At 35.7% G+C, this 27281-nt stretch overlaps 1 protein-coding gene across 1 annotated transcript in view; it reads right to left on the reverse strand.

Annotated features, from left to right (window-relative positions):
* LOC111155597 (G protein-coupled receptor 158) overlaps nt 1-27281 on the reverse strand; it is a 413796-nt gene that overhangs the window by 137933 nt on the left and 248582 nt on the right. The window contains exon 5 of the mRNA XM_022515856.1: nt 7928-7996. Coding sequence (XP_022371564.1) covers nt 7928-7996 — 69 coding nt within the window. The remainder of the gene's footprint in view (nt 1-7927; nt 7997-27281) is intronic.

Below are 27281 nucleotides of genomic sequence, written 5' to 3' on the forward strand. Positions count from 1 at the left end.
TGGACTTTGGTTGTTTGGTTATGATTTTTTTCTTTGTGCCTAGTTTGGAAGTAATAGCAATTATTATATTTCAAACAATCAACATAGTATTTTTAAAAGGAATACAGTCTAATTGGTATTTTAGCAAAAATGTAAACACTGTTGCTTTTTCACTGACAAACTAAAGCCAGGGGTCAAATTCCCAATAATTTAAGGCTTTCTCAGTTTATTAAAACTCCTTCATGTAAAGGTAGATAATTACTTAATTCCTGACATAGAATACACTGATCTAAGATTCCTTTTTTTTTTTTTTAAGATTTTATTTATTTGTCAGAGAGAGAGAGTACATACAAGCAGGCAGAAAGGCAGGCAGAGAGAGAGGAGGAAGCAGGCTTCCTGCCGGGCAAGGAGCCCGATGTGGGACTCGATCCCAGGATCCCAGGATCACGACCTGAGCCGAAGGCAGCGGCTTAACCAACTGAGCCACCCAACGGCTTAACCAACTGAGCCACCCAGGCGTCCCATGATCTAAGATTCTTAACCAGATACCCTGGAATATGCATACTGGCTAGCCTCCATGCTTTTATGAGTAAAAGACCAAAACCACCAACAATCAGTCTTCTCTCTGGTAGGCTGAGGGAAGAATATAGGAACAAGTGGATAAATGGAACTGCACAGAATTCCAGGATATTTATAACCATTTCTTCTATTCCTCTAACCTATCCTATAAAAGGAAACAATGTCTTAGTGGCATAATCGTTAAGCTCCCTTGAAGGAGGTGGACTGGTTTTGTCTTTTAATCTCAATATTTTAACCAATATTCCCAAAATTAGTGAGCAGTTTGGGGATTAAGAGTCTTCTATTCCTGGGCACCTGGGTGGCTCGGCCAGTTGAACATCCAACTCTTGGTTTCAGCTCAGTCATGATCTCAGGGTCTTGGAATCGAGACCCATGCTAGGTTCTATGCTTAGCACAGAGTCTGCAGGCAAATCCTCTTCCTCTCCCTCTGCTCCTCTCCCTACTCGGAAGCACATAAGCATATGTGCACATACACTCTCTCCCTCTCTCTCAAATGAAGTCTTACAAAAAAAAAAAAAAAGAGTCTTCTATTCCCATACTCTTTGAGCTACCTTGGCATGAAACGACTATTCCCACACTACTGTTTTCTTGACAGTACTGCTAAGCTTATGAGTATTTAACTATCCTTCCAATTTATTTTTCCCCTTTTGCTCTGGATTCATCCAAATGGATCTAAATGACACCAGGTAAGATGCAGTCTAGATCAGCTTAAAAAACTGTGTTTTAAGGATTTAAGGAGTTGAGGAGAAATCTCCTTACAAAAACCCCTAGATAACTGAGGTTTGAGAAACACTGGCCTAGTTGTAAAATTGGGAACTTTGTGCCCTATGTTTGTCACAGTGGAAGTAAATCGGTCTTATGATGAACTGCTACCATTTCACTCCAAAAAAGAACCAGGGCTCCTTGGAGAAAAGGCTGATTCCAGGGCTGGGCTAGGGAAAGTACTCTCTATTGAACTAGAATGCATGGAAGTGCTTGGGATAATGAATATGAAAAGAATGCAGGAGCTAGCTTAAAGGGTCTTCACTGGGCAAATTTAGGTTAACTTGAGCTTTAAAATAAATAATTATATTAATAATGGATTAAAAGCTCAGCTGCTTTAGCTATATTCTCACGGTCACATTCTTACTCTCCCTCCCTGCTTTCAATTCTCTGTCCTTTATTTCCCTCCCATAAGCTCTGTGCTCAGAACAATATGCTCCTGTTTTTCCTCTGCTTCTGAATTGTGTGTGCTCTACACTGGAGATAAAAAAAAAAAAAAAAAAATCTGAGCTTTAGTTTCAGGCTTTGGGGTGATAATAAAAAAAGTAGTCTTAGGTCCTGAGCCACTGAAACCAACTTGATATGGTCTGTAGGGTTATTTGTTAGGTTCAAATATAAAACAGCCATTTTTTAAAGTAAAATGGTTCAGTATCAGAAACATCATATGGTTCAACAGCATGCTCATAGCAGTTTTACATTGGGTCTTACAATCAAACCATAAGCTATTTTAAATTGGTTCCCTCTTTTATCCTCTTGCCTTTTATTTCCTTGGAGACCTAATGAGGAAAGGTGTCTGAAAAGGGGGTAGAACATGGGCATTCCTGATTATCCTGTCCAATGTTGTCTCAATCATACATTCATCCCTCTATCCCAAATACTGTCATAGAATGAAAGGAGTGGTAGACCAGGAGTCAAGAGACTAGATTCTAATCTTGGCTTTCTCACTACTTAGTTGAGAGAAGTTGGATAAGTTACAGTTTCTCTCAGACTCTCCTTTCATTTGCAAAATAGAGGTTGAACAAAGACTAAGTTGTGTCTGATGTTCCTTCCTGTTCTAATATTTTGCAGTTCTTTATTTTTGGGTGTGGGGTGGAGTAGGGAAAGGACATGAAAATTAGCATTTATTTATTTATACACATTTGGGTATAGAAAGGCTCATCAGCCAACCAAAGAGTTAATCAAGGTTATAGGAAAAAAATTCACCTAAATAGCTGAAACTGGTGGTTTTGTCAAGTCAAAAACTTGAACTTCCAGACTCCATATCACGTAAAATGATTTACTAATCCATAAAAATGTGATTTTATGTAATTTAACAGGTAGAATATAGTTTAGTTGATATTTTAAAGTTCTTTTTTTCTATCTTCTATAAATTATATTGAAGTTTTTAGATGATTATGAAGACTAATCATTTGTTCACAAATGTATGGACTTTAAATCATGAGTCTCTTTTGAAAATCTGTAAGAAAATGTTTTAAATGCTTTCGGTCTCTGCTATCCAATTATAACAATGCTAAATTTAGTCAGATTTTGGTTTGTCCTCATCTGCACAATGATGATAATCTCTAATTTGGACTTTCCAATATAAGCATTGTTATGAAATCGTCTGTAGTCTAAGATTGCTTAGAAAAGGCAAAAATAACCTTAATTCTTGCAAATCTGAACAACAATATGCAGCATAAAAAGAAGAAAAGGCTCATTGCATAACAACTCAGCAGAACAGTGAATACCCAAAGCCTCCTTCCATGGAGTTACCCAGCCCTGAAAACAATTCTCCTTTATTCAAACACACTTTAAACAACAACAACAAAAAACTATAAGCCCCATAAAACTTTCACAAGCAATTTTGGTAAGGACCACACCAGGAACAGAGAAAGTTGGTAAGATATTTAATAAATAAGGAAAGTGTAGATCACATTTATATCATCACACGATTAGACTTTTTGGCTATATTAGGTTTACGGAATCGTCTTTATCACTTAATACAGAGATCTTCCTTGCAGCATAAAGTCTAGCCAAAAGTTACAAAGTTCATTTCTGCAAAACCCAGGGAAGTCAATGAGCCTTGGTTCAATAACCAAATTACTTACTCCTCTTGTCAAGAATGTTTTATGCACATGTACCCATGCACATATACACACCCTATGTAGCAAAAAGATTCCTATCAATTTCTGATACATCATCTCTCTCTCTCATCTAAAATAAAATTACTTTCCTTACCAGACTCAATCAATAGTATATTTTAATCTCCTTTCTTCCCCTATATCTTATGTTCCATCCAAATCTTCATTAATTAACCTGACCCCTTCTGTCTTCAGGGCATAAACACTAACTTATTTGAAACCAAGGTACACAGTATAAACTTGGGAACTATATATTTATACCTCAAGCAGTTACAGAAAAATATATATTATAAAAGACAAAATAGATAGCTCATTAAGCATGAAGTCAATATAATGAGCTTTCTGTTAGACAGAATTTTTTTGGTAAGTCTTCCTTTCTGTTTTTTTCCCCCCCTCTCATGTATATCAGAATTACGAAGCAGAAGTGCTATCTTTACATTCCTCTTAAATTTCCATTTCTTTCCCCTTTTTTTCCTCTGTGTCTGACATCATCATTAGATATCTTTCAAAATTGTATACCAGTCAATGAAAGGGTCTTCAAAAACTGCCTTCAACATTTAGCAGCATAAAACTTACTCTTCTTTCATATATTCTTGTTTTTTAGAGTACTTCATCCATTTAAGAGGCTTTAAGAATATTTCCTAGATTTTATTTTATTTTATTTATTTATTTTTTAAAAGATTTTATTCATTTATTTGACAGACAGAGATAACAAGCAGGCAGAGAGGCAGGCAGAGAGAGAGAGGAAGGGAAGCAGGCTCCCTGCTGAGCAGAGAGCCCGATGCGGGGCTCGATCCCAGGACCATGAGACCATGACCTGAGCTGAAGGCAGAGGCTTAACCCACTGAGCCACCCAGGTGCCCCAAGAATATTTCCTAGATTTTAGACCCATGCTCATTAATATAACCACTTGATTTGAATAAATATGAATCTTATAAATAAAAATAAAATGAAATTTTGCTAACATCTCAAAATAACATTAAGAAGTGTTTTACTGGGGCACCTGGGTGGCTCAGTGGGTTAAAACCTATGCCTTCGGCTCAGGTCATGATCCCAGGGTCTGGGATGGAGCCCCACGTCGCGTTCTCTGCTCAGTGGGGAGCCTGCTTCCTCCTCTCTCTCTCTGCCTGCCTCTCTGCCTACTTGTGATCTCTGTCTGTCAAATAAATAAATAAAAAATCTTAAAAAAAAAAAGAAGTGTTTTACTGCCTGTTATCACTAAATAAAGTAATATTAATAAGGATCATTAATCTTAGTCTTCTACAATCAAGCAGAGTCTTTGGAAGCTACTTCAATAGGACAGTAGCCACTAGTTTGCAGTACAGGTCTAAATTCATTCAAGTATAACCTCATTAATTCACTCACTGCATATTGACTGTGCTTCAACTATGGTGACAGGTACTCGACTGTGAGCAAAAAAAAACCGTATTATCTCCTTATTCTCAAAGAACTAGAGTTTGTGCAGGAGAATGACATTAATCAACTTACAAACTGAGATGGGGGTTGTCAAGAAAGAGAGTGGGATTCCATGAGAAACTACTAAAAGGAATTTGACTCTGATTGGGATCCAAGGAAAGAAAGCTCTCTTAAAAAAGTGATATTTAAGTAGAAATCTGAAGGATGACCAGACAAGTTGTTAGTTAGGCAGAAGAAGGGGTAAGATGGTGGGGAGAAAGAAGATAAGAGGACTGTTTCTGAAGGAAAAGCATGTGAAAATGTCCTATATCAAGAGGTGTATTCATTTCTTATTGCTGCTGTAACAAATTATGACAAACTCAGTGGCTTAAAACAATATAGACTTATTATCTCACAGTTCCAGAATTTAGAAGTTCAAAATAGATCTTACAGAGTTAAAATCAAGGTGTTCTTTCTGGAGGTTCTTGGGAAGAATCTGTTTCCTTGCCTTTTCCAGCTTCTAGAGACTGCCTGAATCCCTTGGCTTGTGGCCTCTTTCATCCATCTTCAAAGCCAGCAAGAGCCAGTCCAATCTTTTTCATGATACTTTCTCTTTGGTTCTCTCTCTCCTGTTCTCATTTTCATTTAGGACCCTTGAACCCATCTACATAATCCAGGATAATCTCTACCTCAAAGTCCTTTATTTCTTCACATCTGCAAAGTCCCATTTTCCATGTAAGGTAACATATTTATAGGTTCCAGGGATTAGGACAGTGGACATTTTTGGGGAGCCATTATAATACACCATGAGAGAGATTATGTATCATTTGTGAACTGAAAGAAGGTCAGAGTAGGTGGGGGCAGAAAGTGAGAAGAAAAGTGGTATTGGATGAGGCTGGGGAGGTGGGCAAGTACCTCATTATATATAACATCATACACCATATCAAGGGTTTTGATCTTTATTCTAAGAACAGTGGGAAGCTAGCTATAGAAGTAGTAACAGATTAGATTTTGTATTTTAAAATACCCTCTGGCTACTGGATAGAAAATGTATTTTTTAAATAGCAGAGGTTCAGGAAAAAGATGATGGTGACTGCAACAACAGATATTCAGATGATTATTACTCAGATTAGTGAAGCATTTGGGTCTTTTACTTCCTAATTGGGTGATCCTATAACTTGGGTTAAACATCTTTCTGATAGTTCTATAGGGAAAATGAAAAGTTATGATACACAACTTGCCATTTATACGGAAACAGTCCCATGCATGATAGGGACGCTTTGTATTATATTGCTTCTGTTATTAATTACCATGCATAACTCCATACTAGTAAATTAGACTTCAGTAACATGGATGATTTTATAGAAAAAGTTTAAATGATTATATCCAAATAAATTTCTATCTTAAGAATAAATATAATTCTAGAAGTAGAAGACTCGAATAAATCAAGAACCTTATAAACACTGAGTGGGGAAGAAGATTAGAAAATGGGGTAATGGAGGGGGCAGGATCCGAATCATGTTAGGTCTTGGAGCTCATTCTAAGAATTCTACTATAAGTAGAATTGTGAACCTTTTGAACGTTTTGAGGTGTGGCATAGTCTAACTTGGGAATTACAACAAGCTGATACTTTGAAAATAGATCATTGGTGGGGGGGGGTTAGTGTGGAGGGACAGAGGCCAGGGAGAGACTATTACAATAATCCAGAAGAGGCTGATTGTGGTTTAGACCAGGATGGTAGCACTGAATGAGGTAGAGGGAGTGGCTGGGTTTTTAGTATGTTTTGGAAGGTTTCTGATGGATGTGAGAAAAAGAAAGTTGTCAAGAAGGACTCCCAAGTTTTAGCCTGAGTAACTAGTGGAACAAGGTTGTCATCAGTGGAGATAGGGAGACTGACTTTGGGGGTGTAGGAGACCAAGTATCTCAGTGAAGAACATGGTAGGGAATTCTGGTGGACCCTCAGAGTTGTAGAGTAAGTAATTGAATATGAGTTTGGAGCTCGGGGGAAAGGTCTAAGTTGGAGATACGAATTTGGGAGTATTTGCATTTAAATAGTATTTAAGCTTTGAGGCTAGATGAGATCACCGAGGGAGAATGTAGAATCAGAAAAGCTCCACTAGGACTGCTGCCTGAGGCACTTAAGTAGTAAGAGGTGGGAAAGAAGATTAAGAATCAGCAAAGAAGGCTGAAATGGAGCAGCTAGTGAAGTAAGAGGTAACCCAAAAAGAACATGGTGCCATGGAAGCCCTACCTTTTTCTTCTCTAACATCCACTCATCTTTCAGAGCTCAGTTGAGTGATATTTCATTCCCTAGGCTTAGTTGTCTCTCCTAGGAGTCTCCACAGCACCCAGTCTCCACAGCCTCTTGGCTTTTTTCAATTATATAGTAATTGCCTGTACTGACTCATTTCATTCTGTAAACTATAAGCTGCCTGAGAGGAGAAATCCAGTTTCTCTCACTCACAAAAAATTCCCAGTTTAGCATAAGTACTTAACACACAGTAACTGCTGAATATAAATTGGCTGAATTAAATTAGGAAAATTAGTACTTACCTTGTGGTTATAGACAGGTTGCTAGTGTGATAGGAAGAGTCTACTAGGATTATCTATGCCATAATACCACACACCTATTTACTTTATTTTTGTACGTGACCATCTGGAATTTTTCATCACAAACTTGTTGGCGTGTCTCATGGTTTTGATTCAAGTAGAGAGGGAAGAAGGAAACCCTTATTTATATGTATACACATATGTATATGCAAGCATACATATCAAGCACACCTTTTTTATGTTAGCTCACTTAAGCAGTTAACCCTCCTGGCAAATTTGGGAAGAAAAGTATGATTACCTCCACTTTACTTTTTTACTTTATATGTCTATTATATATAGATATGGGCATATAAACTTGTATATTGATATATAAAAAAGTAATATATATATATGAATAGTTATATATACTATAATATACATACATATACATTTATATACACATACACACAGATATATATAAATACACATACACATACATAAAATTTACTGCCTGAGCAAAATAAAACAAATGGCTATTTTTAAAATTCAATTATGTTACTTACTGGAAAGTATAGCAGCAGAGACCCAAAAAGAATGGTTTCCAAGAGGATAAGGCCCGATGCCCTGATGCTCTAATAAAAAAATAAATAAATAAATAAAATTTTAAAAAAAGAAAGAAAGAAAGAAAAAAAGAAAAAGTTATTGTTAGTTAACATTCCTAGAATGGAAGAACTTATGCTATTGTGACAACACCTCAACTAGTAAATGAAAACTGGCCAGTATTTCAGAAGTGAACTTAACTGAACCATGCAAAAAGACTGACTATAAAGGTTGTAGTGGACTTAGTGATATTGCCAGTGGTGTTACGGAATTTGTTCTTTAAATTTGGATCCATGAACAATCTGAGCATCTGAGAACACTTTTTGGAAGATCCTTTCAATCCAAGAAGCTCACAGACACAAAATTTCTTGCTTGTATTTCTGAAACATCAACCACAAGTACATATGGAATGCTAACCCTCAGCCATTTCACAGATACTTGCAGGATGGTTTCAGTGAATAAAACAGACATACACACAAGGTCTTGGCATCTCAGTAATATATATCTCACCATGTCAAAATATCGTCACCCACACTCACCTAAAAGAGCTCCACTGTGTGAGTAATATAAAGCACACTAAATACCAGAGGTATTTTACCTTGTGAAGATGCTTAAGTCATTCTTAACTGAAAATTCAATAGACTAAGTTGATATTTTAATAATTTCCTAATTATTTAAAGTTTACTATACATAAATACGCTTAATAACCTTAAGGTATGTTGTTAGACTCAAATAGCATTCTCTTTCCAAAGCAAAATGACTGAAATTGTTGCAAGAAATAAAAGACTAAATAATTTTATTTTCTAATAAAAAATTTTGCTTCAATGAGTTTAAGTGTCAAGACAGAGTAAATATATTAATTAAGAATACAAACATAAAAGCAGGTTATTCTAGAGTACCTGTATTTTCGCTAAATGCAACATGATATATAAACAAAAATTATACCTGGTGCAAATATTGTATCTTCACAGGAAAATAATCTGAAGTAGCAGCAACTGATTTTGCAATAATAAAAAGAAGCTAAAAACCCAAGCTACAAGAGTCCATTACATTAAAACAATGTCAGATAAAAATAAAAATAAAACCAAAATTTAAAAAAAAAGTCATACAATGTCAGATAAATGAAGCTAGAGAAAGAAAAGTATAATATCTCTTCAAAACACGGCCAGGACATTGTTAAGACACAGAGAAATACTCTATGTAATCCCTCAAAAGAACACGAAGCTTTCATAAATCTAAGAATTTGCAATGGAGAAACAAGTTTTGTCAGTGAACAGACTTGATTAAGTGGCTTCTCACTATTGGTCTTTATGTTAGCTAGCAGATGCATTTAAGCGAAAAGAAAATTCCTATCAGCAAGCCTTTAGATGGGTTTTGGTTGCTGGAATTTTTAAGACGGCAAATTACATTCATACCTAATTGTGAATACTCCATTTTTTAAACTTTATAAAAAGAAGACACCAAGAGTGAGAGTCCAAAATATTATATAAGACTGGTTGTAAAACAATCTATGCAATATTGTTTAAAGATTTATTTATTTATTTATTTGAAAGAGAGGGAGAGAGTGTGCTCGTGAGTGCGGGGGAGGGAAAGAGAGAATATCAAGCAGTCTTTTCCCTGATGAGGGCAGAGCCCCACACCAGGCCTGATCCCATGACCCTGAGATCATGACCTGAGCAGAAATTAAGAGTGGACACTTAACTGACTAGCCACTCAGTGCCCCTTCCATTCAATAATTAAAAAACAAAAACAAAAACAAAAACAAAAACAAAAGGATATGAAAAGAAGCTGCAAGGTTTAATGGAAAAGACTTTGAAGTTCTCTTCATCTCAGTTTGAATTATGAAATAATCACTAAGAAGGCCACCTTAAATTTCAATGTCTTCACCCATAAAATGGGCACCCTAATTATTAAACCTTATTAAATCTGAGGGTTCTAATAAAATATAAAGCAAACAAAATGGTTACTATTATGTCCGATTCTTAGCAAGACGGTACGCACTCTTCAAAGTAAAAAAACAGCCCCAGGATGGTGAATTTGAATTCCACAGAAATAGCAGTCAAATTTTTTTTTTCTAATGCTTGGGATCCAAATGACCTCAGAAGAGCCCAAAGTGGGGGTTGAGAACCTAAGAGTTCTTTTTTTTTTTTTTTTTTAGGGCCAGTAGTTTCTTAACTGCATTACAACCATTTTTATCATCTAACAGCTGTAGTGATGCAGATATTCTCAGAGTAAATAACCTGTTTCCTTTTCATTTGGTAATACCGAGCAATCTTCTTAACTCTTCAGTGCCTTGCTTCTGGCTGAGCAGAGGAGACCATAATTTCAAATTATTAATTGGAATTCCAACAAGTGGTTCTATAATCAAACGGAAGGCCTACTCAAAACATGTACTCTTCCTTTCAAAATCTTCTTGGGCTGAGTTGGCTTCATGGCCTCACAGAATGAGTAGGTACTTAATAGGTAGGACTTAAGGGACAAAAAAAGAAACCTCATGTTCCCTAAAACATTTCCCCACTGTCTTAGTGGTATTGGAAGTTCTTTGAACTAGAAAGAAGCTTTTTATTTTATACTTGGTGCCAAGGATTAATACATAAATGTTATAAGTAACATGCTGATTTAAGTTCAAAGTGAAGAACAGAAATCTCTTCCTCGAAGTCTAAGTGATGGGATAAGGAAAGAAAGAGGAGGGACTGAAAAATGAAGGTGATGCAGCCACTCTGGAAAACAGTATTGGAGGTTCCTCAAAAAGTTAAAAATAGAACTACCCTATGACCCAGGAATTGCACTACAAGGTATTTACAAAAAGAATACAAAAACACTAATTCAAAGGGATACATGCACCCTGATGTTTACAGCAGCATTATCTACACTAGCCAAATTATGGAAACAGCCTTATTGTCTGTCAATTGATGAATGGATAAAGAAGATGTGGTACATTTATACAATGGACTAGTATTCAGCCATAAAAAGAATGAAATCTTGCCGTTTGTAATGATGTGGATGGAGCTAGAGAGTATTAATGCTAAGTGAAACAAGTCAGTCAAAGAAACACAAATACCATATGATTTTACTTGTGTGGAATTTAAGAAGTGAAGCAAACAAGCAAAGGGAGAAAAAAAAAAAGAAAGAGGCAAAACAAGAAAGGCTCTGATGGTTACAAGGGGAGGTGGTGGGGGGATGGGTGAAATAGGTGATGGGGAATAAGGAGTGCATTTGTCCTGATGAGCACAGGATGATAGATGAAGTGTTAAATCACTATATTGTACACCTGAAACTAATATTACACTGTATGTTAACTAACTGGAATTAATATAAAAACTTAAAAAAAAAAAGAAAACTGAAGATGGGAAAGGGATATAATGAGCAAAATAATAGAACCCAAGAAAGAATTTCATCTCCTTCACAGCTGTGCCTGAGATAGAAATGGTGGTATGGAACCCTTTTAACCAGAATTGCTAACCAAGAAACTCTGAGAAAACGTTATTGAGAGGATCAACAATATACTATTTATTCATTTATACAATATACTATTCATCAAAACACGTACATACAATCAATACCATATATTTTCTAGATATATATAAATATACCAAATACATATCTGGAAGATATATACCAAGCTGATAACATTTTTTTTTCCTATTGGAGAAGTGGACAGATTTGGGGACAAATCAACTTATTCAAAAATATTTTCATTTCTTTGGTGATGAAGTCATGCATTGCTATGTAATATGCATTATAGTAAGTAAATTAAGTAATATTAAAGAAAAGTAATCTAAAATGTGACAGTTCAACTACTGGAAATTTCCACCACTAGGCATCATAAAATGCCAAGAAGTCTAAACGAAGGCCTTTCCAACTAATATCTACTTAATAAGTTTTTATTCAGTACCAACCTGAGGCATAAAATTAAACAGTATTTTTGTAATTTACAAATTTTTGAAATTACAAACAGGTAACTATAGAGCTCGGGGAGTTAGCATTGAGCCGAAAACTCTCTCCTTTAGAATCTATAAAGCCAACAAATATAATTCCAGAATTTACAATAGAGGTATGTTTCTCTATTCCATCTCATTCCATCCCACCTGCCCCATTTCTTAAACTTTCTGAACTGACTTATGAAGGTTTGTAACAGTCAAGTATCAAACCTGTATACTGGAGAAAAGAGCTAATCTCATTATACCAATTTTATTAAATTATGTCAAAGTGAATTTCTAAATTCCATAATCCTTGGGTGCAAAGTAGAGAGGCATAAGAAGCAGCACAGCTGCAGCTGTCACAAGATTTGCTCGTGATGTAGGCATCCAAAGGGAGCTAAGTCACTACAAGTGGTAAGGCGATGAGAGTGCTGAAGTCTGATCTTTTTCAAAAACAATTAAAAATGGTTTATCATTATTTTCCTTGATTCTACAAGGACTAACTACTTCATTTATAGTTTTAAAACACTTTTAGCCCCTGGGGAAATTAATGTATATCTTGCTAAAACAGTCCAGCTCTTCTGAATTACAGCTGATTTCTTTAGTCCTGTGGCAATTGAAGTTTCTATTACAAAAGGAACCTCTGAGCATGAAGGTATTTTTACACAGCTGCACCTCAGAATGCATGATGAAAATATAATAAAGCAATAGAATTAGATTCTGAAAAGAATGAACTGGCATAGGTTTGGATCATAAAACAAGACTATAAATCTGTATCATTTACAAAAAGAATTAGCCATGCTAGCAGAACAGACTTTTTCTAGTTCTTTAGAGAAATACGTCGACAGGGAGATTACAAATAAATAAATGCCTGATGAAACAGTCATATAATAATAAATTGGAAGCAAGATGTAAAAGCAGCCCTAAAGAGAATCCTAACATTGAGAGATATGAGGATGCTATTTTTTAATAATTTTATTTATAGTTATATAAATAAATGAGAACATACTACATCTGGTTTGACAGACTAACATGCAATTATTTTGTCTTAGAAGATCTGTGAGGAAATATTGAAAACCATTCAGATTTAGAAAAATTTGTCAGAGAACAATTGCCCAAAACGTGTTAGTTAAAATCAGTACTGGTTTTTCCAAAAAATTATCAGCAATGAAAAAGGGACCAAAAAAGCAAAGAATATGTTCACGACAGAGATTGCTAAAGTGAAATAAAAGCAATTCAGAGAGTTTTATTTTATTTATTTTACTTTAAATTTTCATTCAAGTATAATTAACAGAATTATATTAGTTTCAGGGGTATAATCTAATGGTTCAACAACTTCTATACATTATTAATTACTCATAATGATAAATACACTCTTAGGCCCCTTCACCTATTTCACCCATCCCCTTCCCCCATGTCCCTTTTGGCAACTACCAGTTTGTTCTCTATGTTTAAGAGTTTTGTTTCTTTTTTTATTTTGTTTCTTAAATTTCACATATGAATGAAATCATATGGTATGTATGGGTCTTTCTCTGTTTTTAGTTAGCATTCTACCCTCTAGATCCATCCATGTTGCTGGAAATGGCAAGATTTCATTCTTTTTTATGCCTGATTAGTATTTCATTGTGTATATATGCACCACTTTTTCTTGAACCATTCATCTATTGATGGACCTCTGGGTTGCTTCAGTATCTTGGCTATTTTAAATAATGCTGCAAGAAAAACAGGGGTGCATATACCTTTTCAAATTCATGTTTTCATTTTCTTTGGGTAAATACCCAGTCATGGAATTACTGGATCATATAATAATCTTATTTTTAATTTTTTTAGGAACTTCCATGTTGTTTTCCACAGTGACTGCACCAATTTACATTCCACCAACAGTACACGAGTGTTCTTTTTTCTCCACATCTTCACCACACCTGTCATTTCTTGTGCTTTTTGATTTTAGCCATTCTGACAGGTGGTAAGGTAACTTCTCACTGGGCTTTTCATTTGCATTTCCCTGATGATGAGTGATGTTGAGCATCTTTTCATGTATTTGCTGTCCACCTGTATGTCTTCTTTGGAAAAATGTCTATTCAGTTCCCTGCCCATTTTTAATTGGATTTTTTTTTTTTTTTTTTTTGGTGTTGAGTTGTATAAGTTCTTATATATTTAGGATATTAACCCATTATCAGATATATCATTTACAAATATTTTCTATTCAGTTTTTTTGTTTTGTTGATGGTTTCCTTCACTCTATGAAAGTTTTTTTTATTTTAGCATAGTCTCAATAGTTTAATTTTGCCTTTGTTACCCTTGTCAAAGGAGACATATCTAAGAAAAGTGTTTTTATGGCTCAAAGAGATTACTGCCTATGCTTTCTTCTAAGAATTTTATGCTTTCAGATCTCAGATTTAGGTCTATAATCCATTTTAAGTTTATTTTTGTTTATGGTGTAAGAAAGTGGTTCAGCTTCATTCTCAGTTTCCCAACATTTGCTGAAGAGACTATAATTTTTCCCATTATATATACTTGTCCACTTTGTCATAGCATCAAAAAGAAAATGTAGGTTTATTTCTGGGCCCTCAATTCTGTTCCACTGATCTGTGTGTCTATTTTTGTACCAGTACCATACTGTTTTGATTACTAGAGCTCTGTAGTATATCTTGAAATCTGGGATTGTAATACCTCCAGTTTTGATATTTTTCAAGAGCTTTGACTATTTGTGATCTTCTGTGGTTCCACACAAATTTTAGGATTCTTTCTTCCAGTTCTGTGCAAAATGCTGTTGATATTTTGATAGGGATTGCATTGAATCTTTAGATTGCTTTGGATAGTATGGACATGATAACAATACTGATTCTCCCAATCATGGAATATCTTTCCATTTGTATATGTTATCTTCAATTTCTTTTATCAGTGTTTTATAGTGTTTAGAGTACAAGTCTTGGGGTGCCTGGGTGGCTCAATCAATTAAGTGGCTGCCTTCAGCTCAGGTTATGATCCCAGAGTCCTGAGATCTAGCCCTGGTATGGGGCTCCCTGTTCAGCAGAGAGCCTACTTCTCTCTTTTCCTCTGCCTGCTGCTCTGCCTACTTGTGCTTTTTCTCTCTCTGTCAAAAACAAACAAACAAAGAAAACCTTTAGAGTACAGGTCTTTCACCTCCTTGGTTAAGTTTATTCTTAATTATTTTATTATTTTTGGTGTAATTGTGAATGGGACTGCTTTCTCAATTTCTCTTTCTGCTACTTTGTTATTAGTGTATAGAAATGCAACAGATTTCTGTATATTCACTATATATCTTGTGCCTTTACTGAATTCATTTATGAGTTCTAGTATTTTTGGTGGAGTTTTAAAAAGTTTTCTCTATATAGTATCATGTCATCTGCAAATAGTGAAAGTTTTACTTCTTCCCTACTCATTTGGGTATTTTTTATTTCTTTTTGTTGTCTGATTGCTGTGGCTAGGACTTCTAGTACTATGTTGAATAAAAGTGGTGAGAGTAGACATCCTTGTCTTGTCTTTCTCCGTATCACTACTTTTTGCCATTTTTATTATTATGTGTCTTGGTGTGGACCTCCTTGGGTTGGTATTGTTGAGGGCTTTCTGTGCCTCCTGAATCTGGAGATCTATTTCCTTTCCCAGATTAGAGAGGTTTCAGGTATTATTTCTTCAAATAAAATTTTGCCCCCACCTCTCTTTTCTCCTTCTGGGATCCCTATAATGTGAATATTTTTATGCTGGATTTGTCACTGAGTTATCTTACCTTTTCTAATCTTTTATTACTCTTTTTTCTTTTGCTGTTTAGCTTGGTTGCTTTCCACTACTCTATCTTCCAGCTTGCTGATCCATTTTCCTGCTTCCTGTAGTCTACTGCTTATTCCTTCTAGTGCATCTTAATTTCCGTTATTGAGTTCTTCATCTCTAATTGGTTCTTTTCTATATTTTCTCTCTTTGTTGAATGTCACACTGAGATCCTCCACTCTTTTCTCAAGTCCAGTAAGTACCTTTCTTTATTACTGTTACTTTGAATTTTCTATTAAGCATATTGCTCACCTCCATTTCATTTAGTTCTTTTGCTGTGATTTTGTCCTGTTCTTTCATTTGGGACATATTCCTCTGAGTCCTCATTTTGTCTAACTTTCCACGTTTGTTTCTTTGTATTAGGAAAGTCAGCTACATCTCCTGATCCTGAAAGTAGTGTTGCCTTATGCAGAAGAGATTTGGTGGTGCCCTGTGGCACAGTATCCCCCATTCACCAGAACCTGGTATTTCAGGGATATCTCCTAAGTATGTTGCATGCACCCTACCATTGTGGTTGAGCCATATTTACTTTCAGCCGTGTCATTTGCAATGGCATTCTCTGCCTGTTGTGGGCCGAGTTTGGTCCCTGTACTGTTAAGTGGCCAGTTTTAGCCATCCAGGGCTTATAGTTGGGTCAGACCAGATGTCTGCCCTCAGACTAGTACTGGGGCCACAGAGAACTGTAGAATGCTCCTGGTGTTGTCTCCTGAGAAGTTTTTATTGGTAGGCAGAGCCAGCAATCAGATCAGTTGTCTGCCCCCAGCCATTGCTGGGGTTGCAGTTGAACTGATGTATGTGGTTATCTCCCACAGGGCAAAAGTACCTTTGAAGTGATGCTGGTCACTGTCAGTGTTGCTTGCAGAATGAGACATGTCAGGTGCTGTGTGAAGGGACATCTACACAGTGGTGTGGGTTGGATGGGGGAGTCCACAGGAAAATGTAGGGGTAGCGCATGTGTGTTAGTTAGCAAGCTAGGTAGTGGGTATTTGAGCTGGTTCCTGAAGGTGTCCTGGTATCTAGGCTGGGCAGGCGGAGGAGAAATGGCACCTCCCAGCCTTTTTGTTCTTGAAGAAGTCTCCTAAGGACCCCTCCACTGCATGTTTTGAGACTAGTAAATAAGTCTTCCTGTACACCCCAGGTACTTTCAAACTATTCCTTCTATGCTGCATCTTGGAGGTACTGTTTGTTATCCTGGCTCTTTAACCAGGGGGACTCGCAGTTTCCTATTGCCCTTTAGCAAGCCTAACTGATTTTTAAAGTTCCTGGTGTTAAACTCGACTGATTATAAAAACTTGTGAAGTTAAGCTCATCTGGTTTTCAAAGCCAAATGTTCTGGGGACTTGTTTTCCCAGTGTAGACCCCCATGTCTGGGGTAACTGGTGTGGGGTATGTTCTTCTCCCTTCTCCATTCTTATGATATCCCCCATTGTGGTCAGTCTCTAAGGACAGTTTAGTTTTTGATTGGAACTGTGTCCTTCCTACCATTTTTTTGTTTTCAGTGTTCCAAGCTTCCTACTATTTTTAATATGGCCTCCTCCCTACAATTAACTGTGGACAGTCTATTTTGCCAGTCTTCAGCTCATTTTTTGGATAAGTTCAACTGATATGTCTGTTATCTAAGTTGGACCAAGGGATGAGGTGAGCTTAGGATCCTTTTACACTTCCATCTTCTCAAATAGTATCACAGAGAATTTTATAGTCATGGAATAAAATACATGAGCTTTATATCCAGATGGTTTGGGATCTCATCACCGGCCACTTATTAGGTGTGTCATCTTGAGCCAACTGCTGAACCTTCTGAGTTTCTTTATATATAAAATGGGTGCAATGATGCCCCTCCTTGCAGTTCTTTGTAAAAACTGGCAATAACACTGCCCAGCATGGAGCAGGCACTCAGTCAAAGGTAGTTCATCATCAGTCTTTCATGGACATATAGAGTGAGGTCAACAGTCTATCTAAGCTCACTCAGCTGAGGAGTGACCGAACAAGGCCCCATCATCTACCCTGCTGATTCCCAAGTCAGTGTGATTTCTTCTGTACATCCAATCTGACCCTCAGCCATTTTCTTGCCCAAAGGAACAGAATTACATGTAATATAATAACAAAAACATGTAGCACTATTAGAGCATTTTAAAATAAATTACAAGTAAGGAGCTTGGTTCAAATGTTATTTAAAAAGTTACTATTCAATTTAAAATCCAAGACGGTTTTATGCAAAATATTAGAATTGTCACATTGCATTAATTAGGAATTATGTCTAATTTCTAAAAGCAGAGCAACTCATATTTCACATAATGGAGATAAATTTTCTAAGTGTCAAAAAAGCATACACAAGTGAAGTACATAAAGAATCTCACCTTGAGAAGGGTTACTGTACATTCTCAAGTAAAGTGGCATGAAATTGTTGAAACAAAATATGCCATTTGCTTAGATTTATATCTTTTTAAAGATTTTATTTATTTATCTGACAGACAGAAATCACAAGTAGGCAGAGAGGCAGGCAGAGAGAGAGAGAGAGAGAGAGAGGGAAGCAGGCTCCCCACCGAGCAGAGAGCTCGATGCGGGGCTCGATCCCAAGACCCTGAGATCACGATCTGAGCCGAAGGCAGAGGCTTTAACCCACTGAGCCACCCAGGTGCCCCCTTAGATTTCTATTATTAATTGGAAGCTACTAAGATTGATATGTTTTCAAATAAAAAGTTGTTACTTGAAAGAACAATAAATTCCTCCTCATTAAGAATCCTAATGGAAAAAAAAAAAAGAATCCTAATGGAATGATAATAAAATACAAAATATTAAGTAGTTTAAAAATATTAATAAGGTAAAAATACTGCTTCAAATAATTAGCCTTTGTTATAGAGATGAACTCAAATATCACGTTGACATCAAACTTTTTTAACTTAAATGTATTTTATACTTGTAGAAATTCAAAAGAAACTTTACAAATCATTGCTCAGTTTCACCTAGCAACAGCTCTCAGCAATCTTTCTTCATCACTTGAAAACTGTCTAATCTGATTTTTTTTTTCTTTTTCAGTTTGGTATGTTGAAAACTGTGGTCTGCAAGGTAACTACTCTAAAATACTACTGTCCACCCATGGCGCACTTGGATGGCTCGGATGGTTCAGTGTCTGAGTCTTGATTTTGGCTCAGGTCATGATCTCAGGGCCCTGGGAGGGAGCCCTGAAGTAGGCACCGTGCTCAGCAGGGAGTCTGCTTGAGGATTCTCTCCCTCTTTCTCTGTCCCTCCCCTCCCTCTCATGCTCTCTTTTTCTCTAAAATAAATGGAGAAGTCTTTAAACAAACAAACAAAAAACAAATAAAGTACTACTACTCAGGCAAAAGAACCCATCAAATATTAGCCAGACATCAGTACCTCTTCATCTCCTTGTTTAAGAAAAAACAATGTGAGAACAGGAACAGACCTGCTCAGAACTGTTAAGCCAGTCTTTGATACATTGTCTGTATTCTAAAGCATGTTTGGAAGTATATGGAATGATGAGACAAAGTGCGAAACAAGGAGACATTTCATATTTTGATATTTGGTAACAGTCTAAACATGCTAAGACTTGTTTATATTCCTTATACTCCACGTTAACACAAAAGTTTCACTTCTGAAAAGATACTTACAAATGTACAAAGAAATACGATGAGCATTTCAGTGAATAAACTAATAGATGATTTAGTGAGGTGTATGAGATGCTTCATATTTGCTAGATTTGGCAGTTCAGAAATTTAAAATAGCAGTATTCTCTCTGACAGGCAAAAGCAAAGGTGGATTACAAAGTGTTGTGGGAAAACAACTGCTACTTAGATGCAAGGATGACAGAGACAAAATTCAGAACTCAGCCTCTACAGTATCAAAAACACCTTTAGATTACATGGAGTAAATTACATTTTTATTTCCCCCAAATTTGTGAGCAGTAAGAAGAATCATTAAATGGGCATTATGGAATTCAGTCCACATGGACTGCATCATTCCTAAACTTGTCTGCCTGAAGACAAAATTTAAAAAGAAAAAAAAAAAAAGGAGGGATATATTAATTAACTAATCATGTTTACATTTTGATTGTCAATTCTAACCATTTGTTTCATTAAATTCTGCTGTTTTAGTCAGTTTTAATGTTTATTAGCAAATCATAACATGTTTGCAACCATTATGTAATTATCTTGGTATTGTGGAGTTTTGCATCTTACATTAGAGACATGGTTCTGGAGAGATTTTTAAAAAAATAAATTCATAAGTTTTAATTAGATAATAAATGTTAACCCTTCCATGCAGAATTCAAGAGGTTCATAATAACTGAGGGATGTTTTAATTAGTGTTTCTTTTCTGTTTGGATCCTGCTTATTTACTCTTTGCTCTAAAACACATTATAAAAATGTATTAGGATTAGGCTATCAACTCAAAAAGACACACAAGAGAAATAATTAAGTACATTTAGAAATCTGACAGTAGAGACTTAGAGAAGTTAAAATAATGTTACAAAAAAGGAGAAAAAAGTTTTACAATGTAATAGATTTTAAAAAATTGTCTAACCTTGTCAAAAATCGAACTATTACTAAAGCAGTTTTCTAGAAATAATCAAATTATGAAGTTTTTTAAACTAATGATTCCAAGTCTTTCTTCAGCCTACACCTCTTTCTGGAGCTCTAGACTCATATTTCACTTTCTTATAAGACAGTTCTACCTGAATGACCTATAAACACCTAAAACTCAAGATTTCAAAAACTAAAACTTCCATGGTTAATAGTACTCAATTACTATTTTGTAATCAAACTATCTCTGAAATATATATCTATAGGCTAGAAATAAATGAAGTGGGTTTTATGACATATTCATAGATTTACTTTTCATATTTTCCAGAACTTTCAAAATTTCATTGACTGTCTCAATAAATGAATAAGTAACCAAATAAATGAGTAAAGTGAGAAGCAACATGCACACTGACCCATATTCAAGTGGAGAGAAAATTCTTGATTTTTAATTTATGGGTGTTCTCTACAATTCAGAGAATAAACAATCAAAATCTTAATAAGCGGAGGAAAAGGAAAAGGAAGAGAAGGAAGAGAGGAGGGAAGTAGAAGAAACCATCTGTTTATGTTTGATTTAGCATACTGCGGTTCTTGGTTTCATAGGAATTAAATGCAGGAGGCAGATGGGTGGGTGGAAGAGAACCGGACTCAAGTCTCAACGATGTCACTGTTCTCTGAGCTTTCTCTCAGATGCCTCCTGCTATCTTTATTGTACCCTCCTGCCCTGGGCTCTCCCACCCCAGATGCCCAGTACCTTCAGGGCATCCTTTGTGTCATTTCATTCAGCCCTGCCCTCCTCGAGTAAGGTGCATATTTCAAAGTAATTCCCTTATTCCTCTTAATCTCCAACTTCTAATTTCTTCCATGCTTAATCTTATATTTATAAACAAAAGGAATATGATAAATGCCAATTAGGGCATTAGTGAGTAATAATTTAATGTTTGCTCCTCCAGGTAGGGCTTGGAAGATAAAATAGATAGCCAATACTTAAAATCTAAAAGCAGAGATGTTGAATTTTAGAAGTTATGAGAGCAAAGTTATTAACACAGTGGGCTTTCTGGTGCGCCCAAAGAGTCTAGGACTCTTTCCACGAAGATTTCCTCTCTTCCTCTAAGATCATTCCTTTATATAAGCAAACCATTCAGAAGATTCCAAGTCTTGTTAAGAATGAAAGGGATCCCATCATCCTCACCTTTTGTTGAAGATATTTTTCTAAGAAACAATTCATATTTCAAAAAACCCTTTTATTTCCAGTTGTGCATAAAATGCATCAAGAATAAGTCTATCTCACTACAATTACCACACATCTGTGACTGAGTTAACCCCTGTCAAGGGCACGCTAAATGAATAGGTTTGCTTCCCTTTATTCATTTCTTTCCTTGAAGCAGAATTTTGTATAATATGAAAGGTGCTTTTAAAACACAGCTTTCATTATGTGATAGGTTTCAGGACACGCTGTGTAAGTATTACTCCAAGGTCCAGAACAACGGCTCTCTTCCACCCCCATGAATACATTCCATTTACTATCGTTTTTTCTTTGTTTCTTTTTTGACTACATTTTTAAGCCTATGAAAGAGATATAAATGCATAAATTCTGAGAAAAGAATAGTCGACGTGGGGGGAAAAGGGAATCAATCCAGAACCACTGTGTTTGGTAAAACAGGGACCTAGGAGTACATCTAGCATTGCTAGTTTGCTTATTCAGTGCCATTCTTCCCAACGGAAGACACATTTTGATTTTTGTTAAAATCAAATGTTGATAATAAAAGTGGTAGTAATGACAACAATAACAATAATAACAGCAGAATTTTTGTACCAGCTATAACTCTAGGCACTTTATGTGAATTAACCCATACAAAAACATTCAACCCTCACCACATATAGTAGGTCCTGTTATGACTCCCATTTTGTAAATTAGGAGCCTGAGATTTAGAGAGGTTAAAAAACTTGCCCCAAAGAAATTGACAGAAACACTCAACTTTGCCCCATCACTTTCAAAATCCAAATCTGTAAAGCTGTCATTTAAAATAGCATCTGGATGGTGGCTCTTGAAACAAAGTAAGACAGCATGGTATTGGCACAAAAACAGACACATAGATCAGTGGAACAGAATAGAGACCTCAGAAATGGACCCTCAACCCAATGGTCAACTAATCTTCAACAAATCAGGAAAGAATATCCAATAGAAAAAAGACAGTCTCTTCAGTAAATGAAAAAACCTTTCCTAAAAACCTCTTGCTAAAATATAAAGACACATGTGGAATAGCAAATCACAACCCTGCTGTGAAGAGGGAATTCAAAGTAGAAATACAAGTAGAAATAAAAATGTAAAAAAGTACTCATCCTCATCAATAATAGGGAGATGTAAAAAAATTATATTATTTCATTTTGAATGCGTTCATTTTTGGGGCGCTCTTAACAGTCAGAAACCTGAACACACTGACGGCCCTGTACCACACAGATCATGTGCCCTCCTCAGCCCCACCTGCACTCTGCTCCCCTCTACTCACTGTGCCTCAGCCCACCTGGCTACTTTTCAGTTCTACAAATGCAGCTGCTCCCCACCTTCGGGCTGTCAGAGCCCATCCTGTTCCTTTACCCTGGCCCATTGCCACCTCCCTCTTCAACCTGCATCTGATTCACTTCAACTCATTCCTCAGGTCTTAATTTCCTGACTTTTCACACAATAAAGGTTTTTCTGAGCGCTTTCTCTGTGTCAGACAAGGTGGCAGACACAGGAGTTTCAGAGACTTTTGTGAACTACCCAAGCTGGTAAGGTTTCCCGTGTTTTATGCTCATGACACACAGTATTTCCACAAGGGGCACTGTCACCACAACTGAAACTAATGTTGAAAGCAACATTCATAAGGATCACTTCCTAACAGAAAACACATCTACCATAAATAAACTGCCAAGTCTTAGTGGTGAGGCAGGCCTTCTTCCTAAAACCAGGCAGAAGATGAGGACACCTGATATTAACATTGGGATTTTACATAATTGCGGAATTTCTAGTAAAGACAATGAGATAAGAAAAAGAAATAAGAGCTATAAAGACCAAACATGATACAACGTTATTATCTGGTAGGAAGTTGTCCTAAAGAAATAATCTGAATCATATACAAGGTGTAGTTATAAGAATGTTTCAAGCACAGCATTCATACTGAGAGAAAATAAGGAACAATCCATATCCCAAGAGACAGACAAATAGTAAAATAAATTATGATATATTCCATGATATAGTAAAATGATGTCATAAAAGTCAATGTTTTGGGGTACATTTAATAACAAAAGAGTATATGATTATAATTTATATATATAAATATTTTATATTAAACATTTTAAAATATCAAATTGTTGACTTATAGGTGATTTTTATATTATTACTTAAAATTTTCAGCATTTTTCAACTGTAAAATATACATATATTACTTCTACAAGATGGAACGGTTTAGGATTCTAATTTCGCAAAAGGACTGAAAAGATTAAAGTCATAAAGACATACCTTCTAGAAGTGTTAAAATTAAAGAGACGGACAATGGCAAATGAAGAGAAGATTTAGAGCAAGTGGAATTTGGGTATGTCGATAATGGGAATATAAAATGGGAATTTAAAACTGTACAACCACTTTGGAAAGTGCTTTGGCAGCCTCTTATAAAGCTAAAAATACACCTGCTCTGTGACCAAGCAGCTCTGCTCATAGACATTTATCTAGAAGAAAAAAAAAATATTTGATCACAAAAAGACTTGAACAAGAATGTTCACAGTGACTTTATAATAATCAAAAGGCAGAACCCAAATATCCATCCAACAGGAAAGCGGATAAACAAATTATATAAAACTCATACCATGAAATCTGACTCAGAAATGAAGGGGTAAAGGGCCGATCCACATAATGAAGATAAATCTCACAAACTATAGATACTAAAAAAGCCAGACCCGATAAAGTACATATTGCCTGATTCTATTTACATAAAGTTCTAAAACAGGTATATCTGATTTACAGTGATGGAAATCTGAACAGTGGTCCCTCTGGTTGGTGGGGGGAGAAAGGCACTGGGACTGACTGGGAAAGGGCATGAGAGAACTTCCTGGAGCAAAAGGAAATTTCTACATCTTTACAGAGGTGTGAATTACCTGGATGTATATGCATTCGTTAAACTAAGTGCACTGTACAATTGAGATCAATCCATTTCACTCTACATGAATTATACTTCCACAAAAAATAAATAATAACAAAGGACCTGAAACTCAACACTGAGGTGGTTAAAGATAAAAATCAATAGAGCTTTTATTATCCCTCAAATCTCATGAAGCTGGTGCCACCAATCTGCAAGACTTCCTATAGAAGGAGTAAAGTAGCAAAGAAACTAGATTATAATTTTCTGGTATTTCTACCATTTATGCCTTCAATTTGTATGTTCTATTAGCTTATATTGAAGCTAATAACATTTCCAAATTTCTTACTCATTTACAACGGTCTGATTATCTTGCAAAGATGGAAGAAAGCCCTACAAAAAAAGGGTGCAAGAAATCAACAGAAAGAAGCTCATAGTTCTCTACCCACACTCTATCAAAGACTAGGAACACTCACACAGAGTGGTAATTAAATATAAAAGCTCTGCAGTTTTTATGACCTCAATTTTGCATGAGGTTCTGCCACTTCCTGGCCCTGTGTCTTTGAGTAAACTTTATTATATTATATTAGAATTAATTTTAGTTTATTTAAAAACCATCAAAATTCAAATTAAATGATTTTTTGAGAATAAACTACTTATAGCAAAATGTATCTAACTATATAAAACAAATATGCCTGCTCGTTTCTCAGTGCAAGTAAAAACTGTTTTGAAAATAGTCTCTAGAAATCTATTGTTAAATTCTGATTTTGTACTCCTTAGATATAAATAATTTTGCCTTTCAATGAGTTCTTAAATTTAATTCTGGTATCAGTGAATTTTTGCTAGTATATTATAATTGTGTTTAAATTTGCAATAACATTTTATGACCTTTCAGCTGGTTACTCACTTTTATCTGGTCTCAGATAATGCCTTTTTCCAAAAGGGCATCATAAAAATAAAGCAACAAAACCCCCATTTGCTGTTATTAAAACTGACAGAAGATTTTCTTGGATTATCTTTCCTATCTTATCTATGAATTTAAAATATCGCTACAAATATAAAAAATTTGCTGATTTGTCTTATGGCTAACATAGGAAAGACACTGTATGCATTCGCTGGTGAACATTCAGATCAATTCCTATCAAAATCTGTTCACAGTACTCAGTTGTTATGACTAGTTTTGGCAGACACAGTTTTCTGGTAACCCAATGTAACAAGAAACTCAGCAAGAATACAGACAACAATATTGTATTACAATCATCAAACGTGCTGAAGAACTAGAACTTATTATTCTAACCACTAAAAAGAAATGATAATAAAACGTGACAGAGGTTCTAAATACCTCTACAATGGCAATCATTTTACAATCTATAAATGCATCAAATTAGTATGTTGTACATCTTAAATTTATATAATGTTATATGTAAAATCTATTTCAATAAAAAATAGGCTAAAATTGATTTGGGCATGCCAATTATAAAATAATTAAATAGAATGTTTTGGTTTACATAACTAAAAAGGCCATATTCACATGTCCAGTCATTAACAAGAAGGACCACATGCCAGATAAAATACAAAAAGTTCTGAAACTTACATATGGAAATCCATGGACAAAGTATGCTCTCAAGTGATTAAAGTTAAGGTAGTCATTAAAACAGAATGGGTCCATTAGTGCTAAATCAGTTAAAAAACTGTCTAAACCATATTCAAACTCTCCTGCTTTTTTAACCACTGCTTTTGGAAGGCAAGAACTCTCTCACCATATGCCTGTGGTCTGCAAGCACATATCTGGAAGGCTGTTCTTGAAGACTTGCAAAATCTACAAAAATTTTGTGACTTCCTGACTCACAGAGAGCCGTAAATAGAACTTATTTTAAGGCATTTTAACACTAGTTCTCCTGATACCAGCAGAATAAATAAATCGGTGTAAATGGACATAGAAGTAATTGGATTAGTTTCTCTTCCTGAATCTTAAAATGCAAATCCTCAGGTGATGCAAGTTTTGGATACAGACTTGGAGCAAGGGTTTTCTTTTCTAAGCCCCACCTGGGTGATACACAATAAGGGTCTGCCTCTCTTCATAGGCCTTCTCTGGGGACCTCTTTCATTCCCATAGCGTCAGTAAACACCCCATCATGGTAACTCAAATCTGTCTCTAGCTGTGATCTCTCTTCTGAGCACCCGTCCTGGCCTCTCTCACTAGATGTTAATTTCAGCATAGCCAAAACCAAACTCTTCTTTGTTCATTCAAACCTGTTCCTTCGAAATCCCCTTTCTTTTGTTAATGGCTTCACAGCGCATGCTGAAAATTAAATTAGAAACCCGAGAATCATCCTTGACTCTTCTCTGTCTCTCATCATGACTGCCAATAATACCATGTCATTTCTACTTTCTAATTACCTTTGAAAATCACTCCCTTTTCTCACCCCTAGTGTCACTGCCTTGAATCATGTGTGTCTTCATCTCTCTGGAAACTATTATAATAGATCCCTAATTGGTCACTAGACTTCCAGTCCTCACATCCTAGATTAACTGCTACTTTCAGCCAGGGAGACTTCCGTAAAATATAAATGTACTATGTCATTTCTTTCTTAAATCCTTGTGACGGCTTGCTATATATAAATCCAAATTCCTTATTTCAGCATTTAAAGTCCTTCATGTTCTAGCCCCTTCCAGCATTGCCAGCTTCATCTCAAACACTCCACAGAGCACAGGCTGTGTTCCACTGTGTTCTTTTTAATCCCAACAAATTTGCAGATTTTGTTCTTTTACCTAGAAAATTCCTACTCATCTTACAAAGTAGTTCAAATATCGCCTTTTATGGAAAGGTGTTCCTGATGTTTCTATTTAGAGTCAACTGTTAATCCCTCAGTATATACACTCTCATCTACCTTTTCACTTATTACTAATGTGTTTATGTCTACCTTTTTCTCCAGCTACTTAGAGCTTCTAGAAAAC

The sequence above is a fragment of the Enhydra lutris genome, unplaced genomic scaffold (assembly GCF_002288905.1).
Source record: "Enhydra lutris kenyoni isolate GAN:26980312 unplaced genomic scaffold, ASM228890v2 scaffoldscaffold42, whole genome shotgun sequence".
NCBI lineage: Eukaryota > Metazoa > Chordata > Mammalia > Carnivora > Mustelidae > Enhydra > Enhydra lutris.